The following is a 17,375-nucleotide window of genomic DNA, read 5'->3' as shown; positions in this document are numbered from 1 at the left end:
TTTGCACAAACACATCAAATCCCTTAGAGGAAATAAAGAATTAGCATAGAAGTTACCTGCGTGCTCCCACAAGTAGCACATCGTGGATATTTTTTGGGGGATGGAGACAGTTCTTTATCCACCAGCAGTGATGAGGGGAATAAGTCATGGTCCTCCCGGAAAGTTACGTAGGTGAGTGGGCATCAGAGCTGCTGGGATAACGCAGACCTGCAGGTGTCACTGTGGTCCAGTCTCCTGTAGTGTCCATCCCAGAGACCCTGGCATTTCCCCCAGAAGTGAACTTCCTGTTCAGGACTTCCTCCCTCTCTGTGCCCCCAACCCCAGCTAACCTCATCACCATATAGCCCTGTCTCTTTCTTAGCAAAAAAGAAGCCATGGGACAGTAGGAGGCTGGGGGCGGTGGCAAACACCTGTAATCCTAGCCCTCAGGAGGCTGAGGCAGGAGGATTGCTGCAAGTTCAAGACCAGCCTGGGCTATCTAGTGAGTTTGAGGTCAGCCTTCATGACATCTGAAAAGACAAAACAAGACAACACAAAAAGCTCACTCTGATGGTGAATGTCAGAAGGCTGAAACTCAGGCCACTGGTCTTGGCCTAGCTCACGCTAACAGGCCATCACCAGTACTTGAGTGTGAGCAGCCAGGTTCAGCTGGCCCTTTGTCACAGTCCCCTCCTGTGTTCTTTCAGAGAGGCCTTGGGCTGTCTGAATCAGGGCCAGATCTGCTTTCTGCAGAGACCTTGAGAATGGGGACAGCTGTGCTTGCTTTCAGAGAGGCAGATACTCTCCCCCACCTGAACACCTTATTTTCTCTCCCATTTTGACATCATGACTACAGAGGGTGCACCTAAGCCAGAAATGCTAGAAATTTCCTTTCCAAGCCCACTGTGCTGGTACATGTCTAGAACCCAGCACTCATGGAGACAGAGGTAAAAGAGGGTCAAGTGACCAGCCAACGCATCTTAGTGACCTATGGAGACCCTGTCTCAGAGTAAAATGGGCCAGCACTCAGTCCCAAAATAAGAAAAAGAACTTCTAACTTCTTTGCTGCTCAGAAAACCACTCTGGTTTGGTTTGACTTTTTTGAGACAGAATCTCAATATGTAGCTCAGGCTGGCCTCGAACTCACAGTAATCCTCCTGCCTCAGCCTCCCGGGTGCTGGGATTATAGGTGTGCATTACCACAGCCTGTGTGCCCAGATGTTGATGCCTAAATACTATTCTCTAGTCCACAGAACCAGAGCTCCTTGAAGAAAAAGCCGTCTCTGGGACCAGGCCAAGTACAAGATTTGTTTAGAATTTCTCCTGAGCCAGAAACAATGCTGGGGATTTGTGCAAAGATGCATGATTAAATCAAATTAAACACCATGATCACCCTGATGCTCATTCCTTGTTGGGGAAAGAGAACCTCTCTGTTCTGTAGAATTTCATCCTGAGAAAGCTTTATCTTACATCCTCAACCAAGCAAGGCCACCGTGGGAGCTGCCTGGGGACAGAAATTGCACCATCTGTAGAGCTAACATTTATCACACTGTGCTTCCACCTAAAAGTCCACCCGACCCTGGATTCAGCTTTCTTTTCCTTTTGGAGCCTAGGGACACTGCCTTTCTGAGATTTTGAAATTTAGGCCTTTCCATGAGATAGGTAAAGAAGGAAGCACTCTTTAACGATCAGTGCCTGATGGTGCTCATGGAAAGAATTATTTGATTGGTACCTGTAAAAAAAAAAAAAACAAACACCTCGCCCTTGGATCCCACAAGTTTACAGTGACTGCTCCTCGCATCCGGTTTCTTTCCTAACCTCACCTTTTCCTTCATTGCCAGTCGGGCCTCAGCCCTCCTTTATTGCTCTTAAAGTCTGGGGAGCTCCTACGTTCTTCACTCCCTGACCTTTCTTTGTTCAGTGCTGAGATGACAGCGGCTGGGGCTCGGCTGGAGGATCGGGACCAAGTCCTACAAATGCACAAGATCAGCTGGAAACCATCTCGAAGGGCTCAGCACTGGAGTGGGAAATTCTGCAAGGCAGAGGGCTACCCTTGATCACAACAGCTAGGATTTTACACTGAGGCTGGAAGGAGTCAGAGTGACAGACAGCATTACAGGAATCTGACACTGACTTCATTCCTAATAAGGAGAAAACAAGAAATGTGAACTGTTGTAAATATCCAAATGACAAATGAGTGGTGGAGGAACTCTGGCAGGTGCTAGCCTAAATCACAAGCTCAGTAACATAAGAACTTGCATGTATTAATGTATTATCCAAACGACGCTCCTTGAAAAGAAGAGCAAATATCTCCATTTTGGATAAACTCGGCCCTATCTCCAAAGATATGTACAGAGCTGGGTAGGCTATTTCTTTGTCTCTTCCGAGGAGCTGATGTGTAATCTCCGAAGCTGAGATGTGACCTTTCATCAAATGGATCTCAAGGACAGTGGATTAGAAAGAGCAGCAAAAGTTGTGCATTGCAAGCCACACCCAGGTAAGCCCAGCACTCCGGGATGCTGAGGCTGCTGAGCCACAAGTTCAAAACCAGCTTGGGCAATCTAGCAACTTAAGAAGACCTTGTCTCAAAATAAAAAATAAAAATAAAAGAGTAGTTCAGTCGCAAGGCACACACACACACACACACACACACACACACACACGGCATTCTGGAAGAAAGAGACAGCTGCAAATGGAGACCATTTGTTTTAGGACCAAACTCAAGTGACACGAGCCCCATGAGAGGCTTCTAACTAGTCGTACAATGCTATTTCCTGGTAAAACTAGCCCTGTTATGTTACTTCTTCTTGGTGAGACTAGTCTTAGAATGCTAATTCCTACTAAAGTTGGTCCCAGAATATTGCTCCCTGCAAGAGACTGCGGGCAGGTGACATTGTGAAGAATACTGTAGCTGAGAGAATACCTGATTTCTAACAGAAAATCACACCCATGCTTTCCAAACCAAGCAGTGCCCGGATTTTGTTTTGCTGTTGCTGCACATAGAAGTTTTAGAACAGCAACACTAAGACCCCAAGAACCAGCGTCTAATAAGCTCACCTATCTGTTTCTTCTCTCTTTGTGCAGTGCATCAGATGCATTTCACATGCTCTGACTTTCCTACAGGCAATGCTTTAGCCCTGGCAAGGTGCAGCATTAAGCTCAGGGAAATCCAGCATCTGCTCTGGAGATAAACAGACTCTTGATGGCCAAGCCAGGCTTTCAGCTCAGGGGCGTTGGCTTCCAACTCCCACTGGCAAGACTGAGTGCCTCCCCAGAGCATGCAGATCTGCATCCACTTAAGTCTAAAAGGCACTCTGATGCCATCTGGCTGCAGTTCAGGAGGACCCAACCCCCAGCGCCTTCCTTCTCTCCAATCTACAAACCTTCCTCAGCATAAAATGAAGACAGGTCCCTGTACAAAGAAATGCTGCATCCTGGTTTTCAGAAAAGGAATTACTGCTCAGAGGTCAGCAAGCATTGAAATGGGCTCATGTCTCTGCTCATGTCCAAGATCCAGAAGACAGACCAGCCAACAAAGAGAAGGAGTCTGTCTAGACCACCATATTCCACAACCCACTTTTTGATGTAATATGTGTGAACATGCAAAATGCACAGTTTTAGTAAGGCAGATTCCATCTTGAGAAATAATATATCTTATTATTATTTTAGTACAAGGAATTGAATTCAATATCTCATGCTTACCAAGCAGCCACTATGCCACTGACCTATATCCCCAGCCCAATAATAGATTTTATTTTATTTTTTGTCTTTTTGAGACAGGGTCTCTCTATACAGTTCAGGCTGGCCTTGAGCTCACTTTGTAGTCCAGGCTGGTCTTGAACTTGCAACGATCCTCCTGCCTCAGCCTCCCTAGTGCTGGGATTACAGCTGTGTGCCAGCACGCCCAGTTCATCATTTCTACTTTAATATGAGTTGGAAACAAACTCCCACGCAGTCCTGTTTGATTTGAATTTGTTGTTGTCTTTCTTCTTGTTGCTCTTGTGTGTTTCTGCAGGGACTGGGTAGAACCAGGGCTCCCCTCTACCTCTGGGCCACACCCCAAGTGCTGTATTTGAAATATTCCTTCGAAGCAAGCAAAGCAGAAATCCCTGGTGAGTTATCAGGGCCTTACACCCACGACACACAGGGAGCAGTGAAACGAAGTCCCTGAGCATCCCCATCGCAGGCAGGCCCGTCCAGCTCCTGAGTGACCACGCTAGGACGGAGCGTGCAAGGCGCTTGGCCTCAGTGCCCCACGGCTCAGACAAGATTTCCCGGGAACGCTGGCCTCGGAGAGGCGGGGAGTCAGAGCAGCCTGCATCTAAGAAGCAAAAGCTGCGGGTTGGCAGACCCGGGGAGCAAGCACAGCCTGGGGCACCGACAAAAACTTCAGGGAAGGAAAAAGAGGCAGACACAGGCAAACAGGCAGAGATGCAGATGCTGAGACCCACGTACCGCCGGCTTAGACCACGGCGCCTGCGCAGCGCAGACAGACAGACAGACAGACAGACACCAGGCTCGCGGGCTCTGTCCATGACCACAGCGGCTGCATTTGCAGAGGGGATGTTTTCCAGTGGGAGTTAAATCAAGTCCACTATTGAAATTAATCTCACCTCTTACTTTTAGAGTGAGTTTTAGAAGATCTAACGTTCAATATGTGAAAGGACCAAGAGTTGGAGGGAGGAATAAAGAGTAAAGATGAGACAGGCATGGTGGTGCATGACAGTAATCCTAGCACTCAGAGAGCTGAGGAAGGAGGATCGCCACAACTTCAAGATCAGTCTGAGATGTATAGTGAGTCAAGAACAGCCTAAAATACACAAGACCCTGACTCAAACATTCAAAAAGAATTAGATGTATGTTATATACATGTACCACAAACATACTAATAAAAATTTTTAAAACATCCAACAGAAAGTAAAAAATTAAAAATATAATCAGATATGTGGCTACTAGCTCACAGAACATGCTTAAGTAAATGCAAAGGGATTGAATTATCTGATGTGTATTATCACACCATAGTGCAGTGAAATTGAAAATCAATGCAAAAGAAGCCACAAGAACTTCATAAACACATGGAAATAGCACCCTCCTGAATAACCAATGGGTCACAGGTGAAATCAATGAAGTCAGAGAGTTTCTACTATTAAATGCTAATGCCAGTACAACATACCAGAATTTATGGGATGCAATAGAAAGCAGTCCTAGGAGGGAAATTTATAGCGATGATTCCCATAACAGAAAAACTGAGCAACTTAAATAAACACTCTAATGTTGAACCTCAAGCTTCTAGAAAAAGAAGAGCAATCCAGCCCAAAGCTCATATGAAGGAAGAAATTTAAAAGATTAGAGTAGATACTATGCAATGGAGTCTAAGAAAACAATACAAAAAAAAAAAAATCAAAGAATTGAAGAATTGGTTCTTTGAAAGATTAAATAAAACTTAAAAACCCTTAGCCAACGTTATCCAAAAAAGCAAGACTCAAATCCATGCAATTAGGAATGAAAAGGGTGAAATCACAACAGATCCTACAGAAATCCAGAAAAGTAATACCTACTCAGAGAATCTGTATTCTATTAAGATGGAAAACACAGAAGGAATACAGAGTCCTGTACACATACAGACAAGCAAAGCAGGATCAAAAAGAGATAAAATTCTAAATAAACCAATAGCAGTCAGTGAAATTACCAACAAAAAAGGCCCAGTGGGCTGGGGATTTAGGTCAGCAGTGAAAGCACCTGACTAGTGAGTGCGAGGTTGTGAATTTGATTCCCAGAACCAAAAAATAAAATAAAATAAAATAATAAAAGGCCCAGGCCCTGACAGGTTTACTGACGAATTCTACAAAAAATTTAGAGAAGACCTAATGCTGCAACTTTTCAGACTCTTCAATGAAATTGAAAGGGAAGCAGTGCTCTCAGCATCCTGATACCCAAGTCAGAGAAGGATCCAACCAATAAAGAGAACTACAAACCACTACCCCTAATGAACACAGATGCAAAAATACTCTGTAGGATACTGGTGAACAGAATGCAGCAAAGTATCAAGAGGATTATAGACCATGACCAAGTAGGATTCATCCTGGGGATGCAGGGATTGTTCAACACATATAATTCAATACTTTTTTTTTGTCTTTTTGAGTGGCCTTGAGTTCACTTTGTAGCCCAGGCTGATCTTGAATTTGCAGCAATCCTCTTGCCTCAGTCTCTCAAATGTTGGAATTACAGGTGTGCACCACCACATCCAGTGTAAATCAATAAATTTAATACACAGTATTAACAGCAAAGGACAAAAACTATAGGATCATCTCAACAGATGTGGAAAAAGCATTTGACAAAGTCCAACACCCATTCATGATAAAAAAAAAAAACCTTCCTACAGATAATTGCACTACAAGATCTTTATTTCAATCTCTTAAAAGCCATTTATGACAAATCAACAGCCAACGTCATACTAAGTAGACAAAAATAGAAAGCTTTCACTCTAAAACCAGGAGCAAACAAGGTGCCCAGTATCATCACTGTTATTCAATATAGCTCTGGAGACATTAGCCGGAGCAAGAAGATGAGAGAGAGAGAGAGAGAGAGAGGGAGAGGGAGAGAGAGAGAGAGAGAGAAAGAGAAAAGGAATAAGGACAGGGAAGGAAGAAGTTAAATTATCATTATTGGTAGAGGATACAATGCTTTACATAGAAGACCCCAAAAATGTCACCAAAAGAATTTCTAGATTTAATAATCAAATTTATTTGTATCCAGCTGGATACATAGCATCTAAAATATGAAATAGCATCCAAAAAATGAACTAGGAAGCAAGCTAATAAAGTAAAATATTTCTACGTTGAAAACTACAATACTCTGAAAAAGGAGATCAAAGAGAACATCAGAAAATGGAAAGATGGCCCCTGTTCTTGGGCAAGAAGAATAAATACAGTGAAAATGGGCATATTTTGAAAATTGTTAGACAGATTTAATACAATCTTGATCAAAAGTCCAACAGCATATTTCACAGAGTTAGAGAAAACAATCCTGAAATTCATTTGGAACCAGGAGGGAATCTAGAAAAGCACAGGCAATTCTGGGTAACAAAGGCAAGGCAGGAGGCATCACAGTCTCTGACCTGAGACATTGCTAGCTAAGTGGATGCACCCAGACATACATGTGTAAATATTGTATCATTTCTCCAGTGTGATAAGCCAGAAGTGTAAATAAGGGCCAAAATATATATATAACAGATCTTAGGAAATGCAAAGAAATGTCCAAATGAGAAGAGGAACGGGCTGGGGGGAGCAGGAAAGAAGGGATAAGAAGAAAAGAAGAAAAAATGAAAACAAACCTTTTGTAAACAAGCAGAGAAGAGAGGTTGAAAGGAGGGAAAAAAAGATGAAGCGAGATATATCATATACAGGTATAAACTTCCGAACCAGGCATGGTGGCACACTCCTGTAATCCCAGCACTCGGGAGGCTGAGGCAGGAGGATCATGGTGAGTTCAATACCAGCCTGGGCTACAAAGTGAGTTCAAGGCCAGCCTGAACTGCGTGGTGAGATCCTGTCTCAAAAAGGCAAAAACACACAGAAAGCAAAACAAAACAAAATCAGGCTCACACAAAACACAAAAAATTAGGTATGTGGTGCACGTTCTATTTGCTTTTGCCAGTGTTCCAATTCCCTGCATGTTATTTCTGCTGTAAGATTTTTTTTTTTTTTTTTTTTTTTTTTTTGCTGGCCTTAACACTTTTTTGAGAATCAGAATAATAAGCCAACAGTCACCGGAATTAACAAGGAAAATCTTAAAATGCTTTCCCATCTGTACATATAAACTAGAAAAGCCCTCGCCACGGGGTTTCTACCGAGGAGGATTAATCATTAAACCAGGCAGCCACTTGTCCCTGGACCCCTCAGCCCCTGAGTGTGTGGTCTGTGCGCAAGCCTGCCCCCGGGGTGGCGAGAGTTGACTGGACCCACGAGGGCTGTGAGAAAGGAAGGTGTGTGTGCAGGAAACAGGAAACCACTCCAGATGCTAACTCATGTAGGTTTTTAAAATGCACGAATCAGCGAATGTTTCCATTGCTTTGCTGAAATGGTGTTTTGGTGTTAAAATTCAGTTTTGATACACAGATCACGTTGGAAAGTCAGGGTGTTCAACTTTCAGTTCAAAAAGTTGATTATAGGCCTGGTGTGGTGGCACAGACTGGCCTGTAATCCCAGCACTCTGGAGGCTGAGGCAGGAGGAACCCTGCAAGTTTGAGACTAGCCTAAACTACATAGCGAAACTCTGTCTGGAAAACACACACACACACACACACACACACACACACACACACACAGAGTGAGAGAGAGAGACAGAGACAGAGACAGAGAGAGAGAGAGAGAGAGAGAGAGAGAGAGAGAAATTGATAACAAAGGCACCCTAGAAGGCCAAGGCAGGAGGATGGCAAATTCAAGCTCAACCTGGGCAATTCAAGAATTTAGCAAGACCCTGTTTGAAAATTAAAAATGCCCAGGGATGTTGCTCTGTGTGAACTCCTGGATTCAATCTGAAGAACTAATCGAACAAATGAATGAAGAGAAGAGAAACCGATTGTCAGCATGGACGCTCGGGGTGGAAGAGTCCCTCGTCCCCTTAGCAGCTCTGTGCTGACCTTTGCCTCCTCGCCACCCAGCCCTTCCAGCCCTTGGATTCTGCTATGACCCATCCGCTCCCCCAGATCCACCGCGAGGCTGAATACTCTTCCGTTTTGTGTATGTAAGATAAAACCAACAAAGACCTTTACAACAGCCCTGCTCCAAGAGTGGGACCCACAGCCCACGTTTTAGTGAAGCCTCTGCAAGTCTTTTCAGGGAGAATATTCTTTTTATTTGTTTTGACCTTTTCTTGAAAAACAATGGCCATTTCCTTCCCTTTGAAACTGCTGGGTGGCTGTCTCCTCTCAAGGTCTGCCTCAGAGTGTGGAAAATCTCCATTGTGGAGAAGCCGACGCAACCCCCAGGGACGTTTTTACTTTTTACTTTCAGGATTTTTTTTTTTTTTCTGGTAGGAGTATCAAATTCATACCTTCTCACTTGCCAGGCAGGCGCTTATGCCTCTTAGCTAAATCCCCGGCCCACTTTCGGGATCTGTGACATTTATTGTCCTATGTAACCAGCCCTTGGTGGGGGACAGCCGGAAAAAAAAATTTTTTTTTTGAGTACTCGGAATTGAACTCAGGACCCTGTACTTGACAGGCAGGTGCCTATGCTACTGAGCTATATCCCTGGCCCTGCCTGACTTTCTTAAAGTCTGCTTCTTTTTGTTTTGTACGGGGAATCAAAAGGGCATTTACACTGTGCTACATTACCAGACTTTATTTTTTATTTTAAGATGAAGTCTTGCTAAATTGTTAGGCTGCCCAGGCTGAGTTTGAATTTGCCATCCTCCTGCCTCAGCTTCCCAGAATGCTGGGATTATAGGCATGTGCTACCACGCCCTTCATAAATCCTGCTTCTTTTGACCACTACATCATTCCTTCCTGCTGCAAGAAAGTTAGATTTAAAAAGCATTGAGTCTAGGAGGCTTTGTACATGTGCAAATAAAAAAGCCTCAGCAGTGGGGTCACCCGAGACTCCCCAGAAGATGGACAGCAGAGGAAGAGACCGTTCAAGAACTGAGCCTGACCACGGTGAGTCCAGACCAGGGTGGAATCACCAAGCTACAGAAGCCATGAATTGGATCCTTCGATTGACTCCAACCATTTTTTTTCCTTGAACTTTGAATCTAAATTTTTATTTTGAATTGAACTACTTGCTGAGCTGGTAAACACTTAGAGATTATTCAAATCATTTGGAACCGGTGGAATTAAATTAGTGACCACTGAGACAAAATCAGAGCCAGAACACCAGGCTTTGGAGACTCCGCTTATCACCAGCTCGATTTTATAGGCCAGATGATCTGAGCACCTGGTCGAGCCATGCAGGAATATCTTTATCTATACAATGAAGATACCGGAAATCCTTAAACTGCTCCAAATTTCTGATTTAATTCCAGGAAAGAATCTGAGAATGGAAAACTTAAAGTCATTACCCTGCTCCTTCTACTGTTATGCTAATTTAGTATGGGAAGCTGGGTGCATATCACAAAGGACACACTGAATCCCACTGACATATATTTATGATTTCTGACACAGGATAAAATCAATAAACATCAATATTTCCTATTAAAATTAACATCTAATAAACTCAAGACTTTTACAGGTAAATGGATGCAACCTGAGACCACATTCATAAGTGAAATAAATCAGATTCACCTGTGTAAATATTATTGTCTCACTAGTGTGAGGAACTGAAAGAAACCATCTACATAACAGATAGGTAAGATAGTTATACTGCTGATTTCTTTGAGTTCATTGAAGAGAAAGGTTTGTGCTGGTATTGTTTGGATGACTGAATGCAGATATCTTGAACTCTCAGTAGGTGATTTGAAGATGAAAATACACAATGTATTTACCATTGTCACATCCAAATCATTGTATTTGGAATTTTTTAAAAAAATAAAATAGGTTGGAAACTAAAATTAACCTAACATCTGAGACTGTAAAGAAGTCTGAAATGTTAAATGTTTTTTTACTGTCTTTTAGCAGTTTTTCAGTATTGATCCTATCACTTTTAATCATAAAAACCAAACAGGAGCCGGCCTGGGTGCTGTGTCTGCAGTGGCAGCTGCCCTGGAGGATCACGTGAGCTCAGGGATTCCCGGCCAGCTGGGAGACAGACGGAGAACCCGGAGAACACGTCTCACATGACAGCAACAGAATAAAGAGACACACTCACCAGGAATCCTGTTAAGTGTCACCCAGAAATGCTCATCGGGACTGTAGGTGTCCTTGGACCAGGAAAGTAAGTCCAGTGCTTGCTGGTCCTGCAGCACAAAGTTAGCAAATTCCCTTGTGAGGGCCACATAGGCAGAGCCAAAGTAGATGGTCATATTGTGAGGAGGAGGGGGTTTTAACTGTGCTGTTTTGTGCACGTAGGAATTTTTGCTGTCTAGTAATTCTTGATGCACGTACTTAGTCCTCCCCACCGCGTGCGCTGGGGGCAGCACCCCGGGGGTGATGTTCTTCCCTTTGAATCCCTTCAGGTGCTGGACGATCTCCTTGTTGGTCTTCAGTGGGAAATCCTGCCCGCAGGTGTTGATGACGTACTTCCAGGGCACCTCGGAGGCCACCAGGTCCCTCAGGCAGTTCAGGTCGGCCTGGAGCCTGGAAATCCCACCGTAGACCACCGGCTCCATCCTGGAGGCCAGGAAGGCGTTGGGGAAGCAGCTCAGCAACTGCTCCACCTGAAGCCTGAACGTAGCTCTTGCCTTCCTGTCCACATGCACGCAGTAGACATTCTGGGGCATGTAGACTGCCCTGAAGAGCCTCTCAAAAGTGCCAAAGTCTTTGTGGATCGTCATGGTGAAGGCCAGGGGGAAGGCGGCTTCTTCTTCGGAGAGCGTCTGGGTTATGTAATGACTCTGCACTCTGTACTCGAAACAGGTGGATTCGGTGAAGGTTGTTTTCAATGCATTTTCTTTTAGGTGGAAAACCTCCCCCCTAAGCAGCTCCACACAAGTTTCTGCTAAGAGAGAGGCATTCAACAGGGCTGTCCTCAGCAAATGCCTGTCCTCCTGTAACTTTTTGTTATAAATGAATACAAAAATCAGGACGCTAAGCAGAGAGACGCTAAAGAGACAGTACTTGCATGAGACCATCGTGAGCACCAGGAAACGAGTCCGCCTTCTGAGACACCATCAGCACACTGATGGCTTTAACTTACAGCTTGTCCAGGCTCCCACATGGTTCCTGTGGTGAATGCGGTTCTAATCAGCTGCTAACATCTTTGGGCTTTTTCTCCCTTCCCCTTCCGTCTTCACTTACAGTTCAGTTGTGTTTTTCCTTTTCTTTGACACATTTCCCAAGAAGCTTCCTGGGACATTTGCCACACCCCGCTGGTTCTCCCATTCTCTGGATCCCTGTTAATACACAAAACCACTCCCAGGTGCCAGGGCGTCTCCTTATTTCCAGGGCAAGTCATGCGGGTGAGGTGACCATTCTGCAAGTCACAGCTCTGCAACTTCAGACCCTGTCTTTTCTCCCAGCGGGGCTCAAACTGTGTCTGTGCTCAGCTTCCTGTTAATCATTGCATTCGACTGAATGGATTTGTTTGCTTAAACAGCGCTGCCAAGTTAAAAGCCTGGGTCCCAGGCACGTGAACACCGCCTGGAGAGATGTTCTGTCAATAAAAAAAGTCATGCTCGGAAATAAATGGCCTAACCTGTCTTTTTCCACAAATACCTCCTCCTTCCTCTCCACATCGGCGTTTGACTGTGGAGATGGAGCCAGAATCTCGCCAAGGCTCTCTGTTTTCCGGACTGCCGAGGAAGGTCATCTAGATAGTTACCGAGCAAAGTAACCAGGAGGTTCTGGTGAATAAAGGTTACCGTGTTTAAGAAGGAAAAGAAAAAATAAAAGAAAGCCAAACTGGACTACTGTCATCCCAGGAAGTTGAGGTAGGGGATTGTGAGTTTGAACCCTGGTTTGGGCAATTTCCTTGTCTCAAAATTAAACATAAAAAGTGGGCTGGGACTGTAGCTTAGAGCGAAGGCCTGGATTCAATTCCCAATGCAAGAAAGAGAAAAAAGACAACATAGTCTTATCGATATTGTACAAAAAACACCATTTTCTCATCTACCCGCTTGCCCACAGATACATGGGGGTGGGGTGGGGTGCAGTGGGGTCTCACAGTGTAGCCCAGCCTGCCTGCAGCTCTGGAGCACTGTGGTTGCAGGTGTGTGACACCACGCACACCCAGAACCCATTTAGAGGGAAGCTGAAGGTGACCTTCCGTGGCAGAGAGCTAGCTTAGCATGCCTGAGGCCATGGGTTCAGTTCCCAGCAAAACAAAACAAAAACCCACAAAACCCCTCAGAAGATGATGTGACTTTTCCATCCTGCTTTCTGAGGCTGACATTGTACCTGACATTGTGCATTAGACATTGTCGTCACAAGCGTTTTGAACACAGGGCTGGGGTGCTCTGTGGTCATTAGTTCTCCACCCCAGCTGAAAGTTAATGGACTCCTGAGGCAGTGCTGTCTGTTTCACAGCCAGCGGGAATGCAGGCAACTCTGTCTGTCTGTCTGTAGTCTGTTTGTCTGTCTGTCTGTCTCTTTTTTATTGTGAGACAGGGGCTCACTATGTTGCTAAGTTGCCCAGGCTGGGCTCAAACTTGCGCTGCTCAGCCTTCTAGAACACTGGGGTTGCAGGTGCACCACCACACCTCGCACCCCAGTTTGTGTGTATGTGTGTGAGCAGTATGAGGAAGCTCTATCTCCCTACTTCTTAACATCTTTGAGGTTCTCACATAGAGCAACCATGCAACATTTAAGCTTGTGCGCCTGATTTATTTAACTTAGCATTAAGGTCTCAAGGTGCGTCCATTTTCCTGGACTTTGTGTTTAATTTTTAATATCTCCATTGTTGGCGTAGTATACGTTGAAAGACACCGATGATAATGAGTTGATGAACACACCATTGCCTAATTGTGTATGTCTGAAGTCATTTTTAATCTTTTTATTGTAGGCAGATAAGTTAGTTATAATTATTACAGGCAGGTAGGCAGGGCTGAGCCTTAGCAGAAGTTAATTGTGGCTGGAGGCACAGTCACTGAAGGTCAGGCTTCCAGAAAAAGAGGAAGGACTGCACTTACATTCTTCTCTTGGGGCTGAACAGCAGTGATCAATAGTTTAAATAGGCATCAATTACCTTGGGTGGGGAACAAAACCTCCCTAGCCCATTCCTTCCCGGAAAATGCCTGTTGGATCCATGTACTCCTGCTATGTGACTTGCTTTCCCATTGGATCCTCATTTAATCGATATTACCTAAGTGATCGTACCTGTAATCTTATTGGTTCTCATTGTGTTGTCCCACCTCACACCCATCTTGCGGTTTCCCATTGGATCAATGTTACACAAGAAACTATTTTCATAACCTTACCAGTTGACCATAATTCTATCCCACCTTGAACCCACGTCACCTCATGGCTTTGCGCAATAAAACACCCTAGAGAAACAGAGTAGGCAGGGAACCCACTTTCCAGGTTCTCTTGTTTCTCTCAATAAGCTCTTTGTTTGTTTGGTGCTGTTTTTTAAAGACAGAGTCCCACTATATAGTTCAGGCTGGCTTTGAACTCTATATATAGCCCAGGTAGTTCTCCTGCCTCAGTTTCCTGAGTGCTGGGATTATAGGCATGCACCACCATGCCTGGCCAAAGTCTTGTACCTCGAATTCATTCTTCAATTTCAGAGAACACAAACAACATTTCGGACATCTAGCAGGTTGGGAGTTACAATATTTCCCTTATATTACTTGGCGATTTGTCTATTACCCCTATATCAGAAGTCTATATAATTCTCTCCTAATTGATGCAGATAAGTCATCAGTGCCCCTGCTGATTTCCTTGGGATCACTGCATTCTTGATCCGGTTCTGCATCCAGACACTGCAGACATAAAACATCTCAATTCATCCGCCTGCACCTGATTTATGGCTCCCGGGGGCTTAGTTACAGCTGACGAACACTGAGACATGGTATTTTCCCTGAAATGCTGAGGACTCTTTCATTTTTGAGCTCTGGAAACCCTTGTAATTATTTGGAATAGTACCTTTGATAATGCTGTTTAGTTTCAAAAGAATGAGAGTATGAACCTATTTTCTCTTTCATTAACCCAGCTCTATCTGATGACTTTTCTCTTCGGCAGTCAAATGGGGACCTCTGTCCTGCTCCTTGGGCTTCCCAGGTCCTCTATCCTAATCATTTTTCTCAGTTCTGGGCTCTGTGCTCTTGTCTTTGGGTGAAATAACAGGGAAGATGAGGGACCAAAGAGAACAAGATGGTGGACTCTCTGTTTAACGTTAGATTAAAATAATGCTACTGTGACGGAAAAGTTAAAAATCAGTAGTTTGACGCTCTGTTAAGGCAAGTTGTGCTCACCCAGCCCACCACATAATTAGACCATTAGACTCAGTTAGCCTTGACTGATCCTGTCAGCTACAACTTAGAGACAGTCCAACCTCCCTCACTCTGACGGCATCCATGGACTGCTTTACTGGTCTGATGTATAAACATATTCTATTGTTAAGGGCTGTCCTGAGGAGACAAGCTGGCCAGGGGCATGCTTAGTTCTAACCACCCCCTCAGCCCCAGCTCCCTCCCTGTTTTCTCCCTCCTTATGATAAACAACCCCTCTGATCAACCTGCCTGGAACAAACCTGCCTGACAACATACAACCTGATTCCCGTAACCAGTTACATGATAACCCGCTACCAGCTTTGATACTGGCTGCTTACAAAATGCATACAAGTATCTGTCTCACTCTCACCCGGAGCTGTTGGTCTGGGCTTGCCTCACCAGCCCCCAGCATGATAAACCAACTCCTGCCCACCAGCTCCTCGGAGCAAAGGGCCTTCCATTTAATTTGATATCTGATTTTTGCAATGCCAACAATTCTAAACAGAAGGGGGCTATGGGGCAAGGTATAGAGAAGTCACCCTGAAATTGTTTGTCACTCACAAGGCACCTTCATCAACACCCATGCCAGGCCATCCACTGAGCTCAATGGCACTAAGGTAACTGCTTAGAGCTTAATTTCAGCTGTTGATAGTGGAAAAGGGGGGTGGTTCCAGTCCTTTTGTCTACCTTCTTTCTCTTTCTCTTTTTCTTTCTCTCTTTCTAGTACCAGAGATGGAACTCACAGCCTCATGCTTGCCAGGCAGGTGCTTGTGCCGCTGAGCTAAATCCCCAGCCCATCTCTCTCTCTCTCTCTCTCTCTCTCTCTCTCTCTCTCTCTCTCTTTTACTTTTCTATTTGCTACTGATAAATTCAGGCACCCATTGTATGCTGAAAGACTGTTTTCTTTATAGCCACAGGAAACAGCCTGAAACAACAGGATTTGAAAGAGCGGGGGAAACTTCTTGATCCTTGGATTCTGAGGCCAAAGAAAATCTCTGGATGAACCAAGAACATTACTTCCTCTTGGCTGAATTTGAGAAAACCACCCTCGGGGTGTGGCAGGCAGGAGGGGACTCCACAGCTGACCCAGGATCTCCAGCTCCCAGCTCCACTTCCTTTTTAGCGGGGCGGTCAGGCCACACCTCTGAGTCTCAGTTTTGCAACTCGAAAGTCCAGGCCACATCAGTGTCCTGCAGGTGCTGAGAAGGTGGTGGAACAAACCACCAGTGCCCAGCTCCGGCCTGGCGGTGATGTCAGGGCTAATTCCAGACCTTGAGGGAAAGCCAAGTAGGAAGAAAAAAAGGAGAGGAGAAAACAGGGTATGTTGTCATAGCTGAGTTTAAAATAGCAGGACACATCAAGGCCACATGAGGTGGGGGCCAGAAGCTCCACGATGAAGGGCACTTCAGAGCCTAATTTGGCCCCATTTGTCAAGATACCTTAGAGAGAACCCTTTCCGTTGTGGTGTCAGTCCAGGAAGGTTTATATTTGTAATCCCAAGGAGAAGTTATTAGAATTCTATGAGCTGATTCCAATCTGCCACTTCCAGTGCAGCCCATGGTGATTAAGATAACACAGTTACGGGGAGCCAAGGGGTCCTAAGTCCAGCCAAGAGGGTGTTCACTGGCACAAAGGCCTCGCCCAGAGCCCAACTCAGGTTTTATTGATTCTCCATCAAGGGAGTGGCTTGGAGGATAAGTGATAATGAGGGCAGTGGAAAGTACGTGACAGCTGTGACAGCTGTGACTACCGTGAGCTGGGCTAGGTAGGAGGCCAGAGATCACCTCTGCAATTAGCAGAGGGCAAGAAATGCAGAGAGAGCAATCTGCACGACACAGCTGAGGTAGCGTCTAATCATTTGGGGTGGGTGCTTCAGCTCTGATATACAATCGTGTTTGCACTGGGAAGTCACAGCCTCTTTCTCGAGGCTCGGTCCCAGCTGACAGCATGGAGCATGGCTCTCCATCCCACCTGGCTCAACCACGTATTTGGGGAGTCACTGGGCGATGTAACACTGACCTGTCGCTTTGCTTCACTTACCAAGGAGGGGACCTGCTTGCTTGGTTTCCCAGTGTTCTAAGTTCCAACATGGCGCGGATCTCAGGAGCTGCTGGTGGTTCTCCCCCTGGAAGGGCCTCAGCCTGCTACACCGCCACTGCTTACCAGGGAGGGGAGGTGCACTGAGGTCCTTTGTCAGGGGTAATTTTTTTTAATTTTCACATTTTGGAGGGGTCTTTTTGAGACAGGGTCTAGCCATGTAGTTCAGGCTGGCCTTGGGCTCACTTTGTTGGCCACTTTGGTCTCAAACTTGCAAGGATCCTCCTGCCTCAGCCTCCCAAGTGCTGGGATTATAGGCATGCACCACCACACCC

General features: G+C 45.2%; 1 protein-coding gene across 2 annotated transcripts in view; it reads right to left on the bottom strand.

Annotated features, from left to right (window-relative positions):
• The window catches only part of Gcnt2 (glucosaminyl (N-acetyl) transferase 2 (I blood group)), a 76,926-nt gene extending 65,220 nt beyond the window's left edge, over positions 1-11,706 (bottom strand). For both annotated transcript variants that reach the window (XM_063259868.1, XM_063259869.1), the window contains exon 1: positions 10,785-11,706. In XM_063259868.1, the coding sequence (XP_063115938.1) occupies positions 10,785-11,706 (922 nt within the window). The remainder of the gene's footprint in view (positions 1-10,784) is intronic.
• Positions 11,707-17,375: the final 5,669 nt, after the last annotated feature.

This window comes from Cavia porcellus, unplaced genomic scaffold (genome assembly GCF_034190915.1).
Source record: "Cavia porcellus strain 051 isolate PalLab524CR breed Dunkin Hartley unplaced genomic scaffold, mCavPor4.1 scaffold_13, whole genome shotgun sequence".
Lineage (NCBI taxonomy): Eukaryota > Metazoa > Chordata > Mammalia > Rodentia > Caviidae > Cavia > Cavia porcellus.
This window is presented reverse-complemented; position numbering and strand designations above follow the sequence as displayed.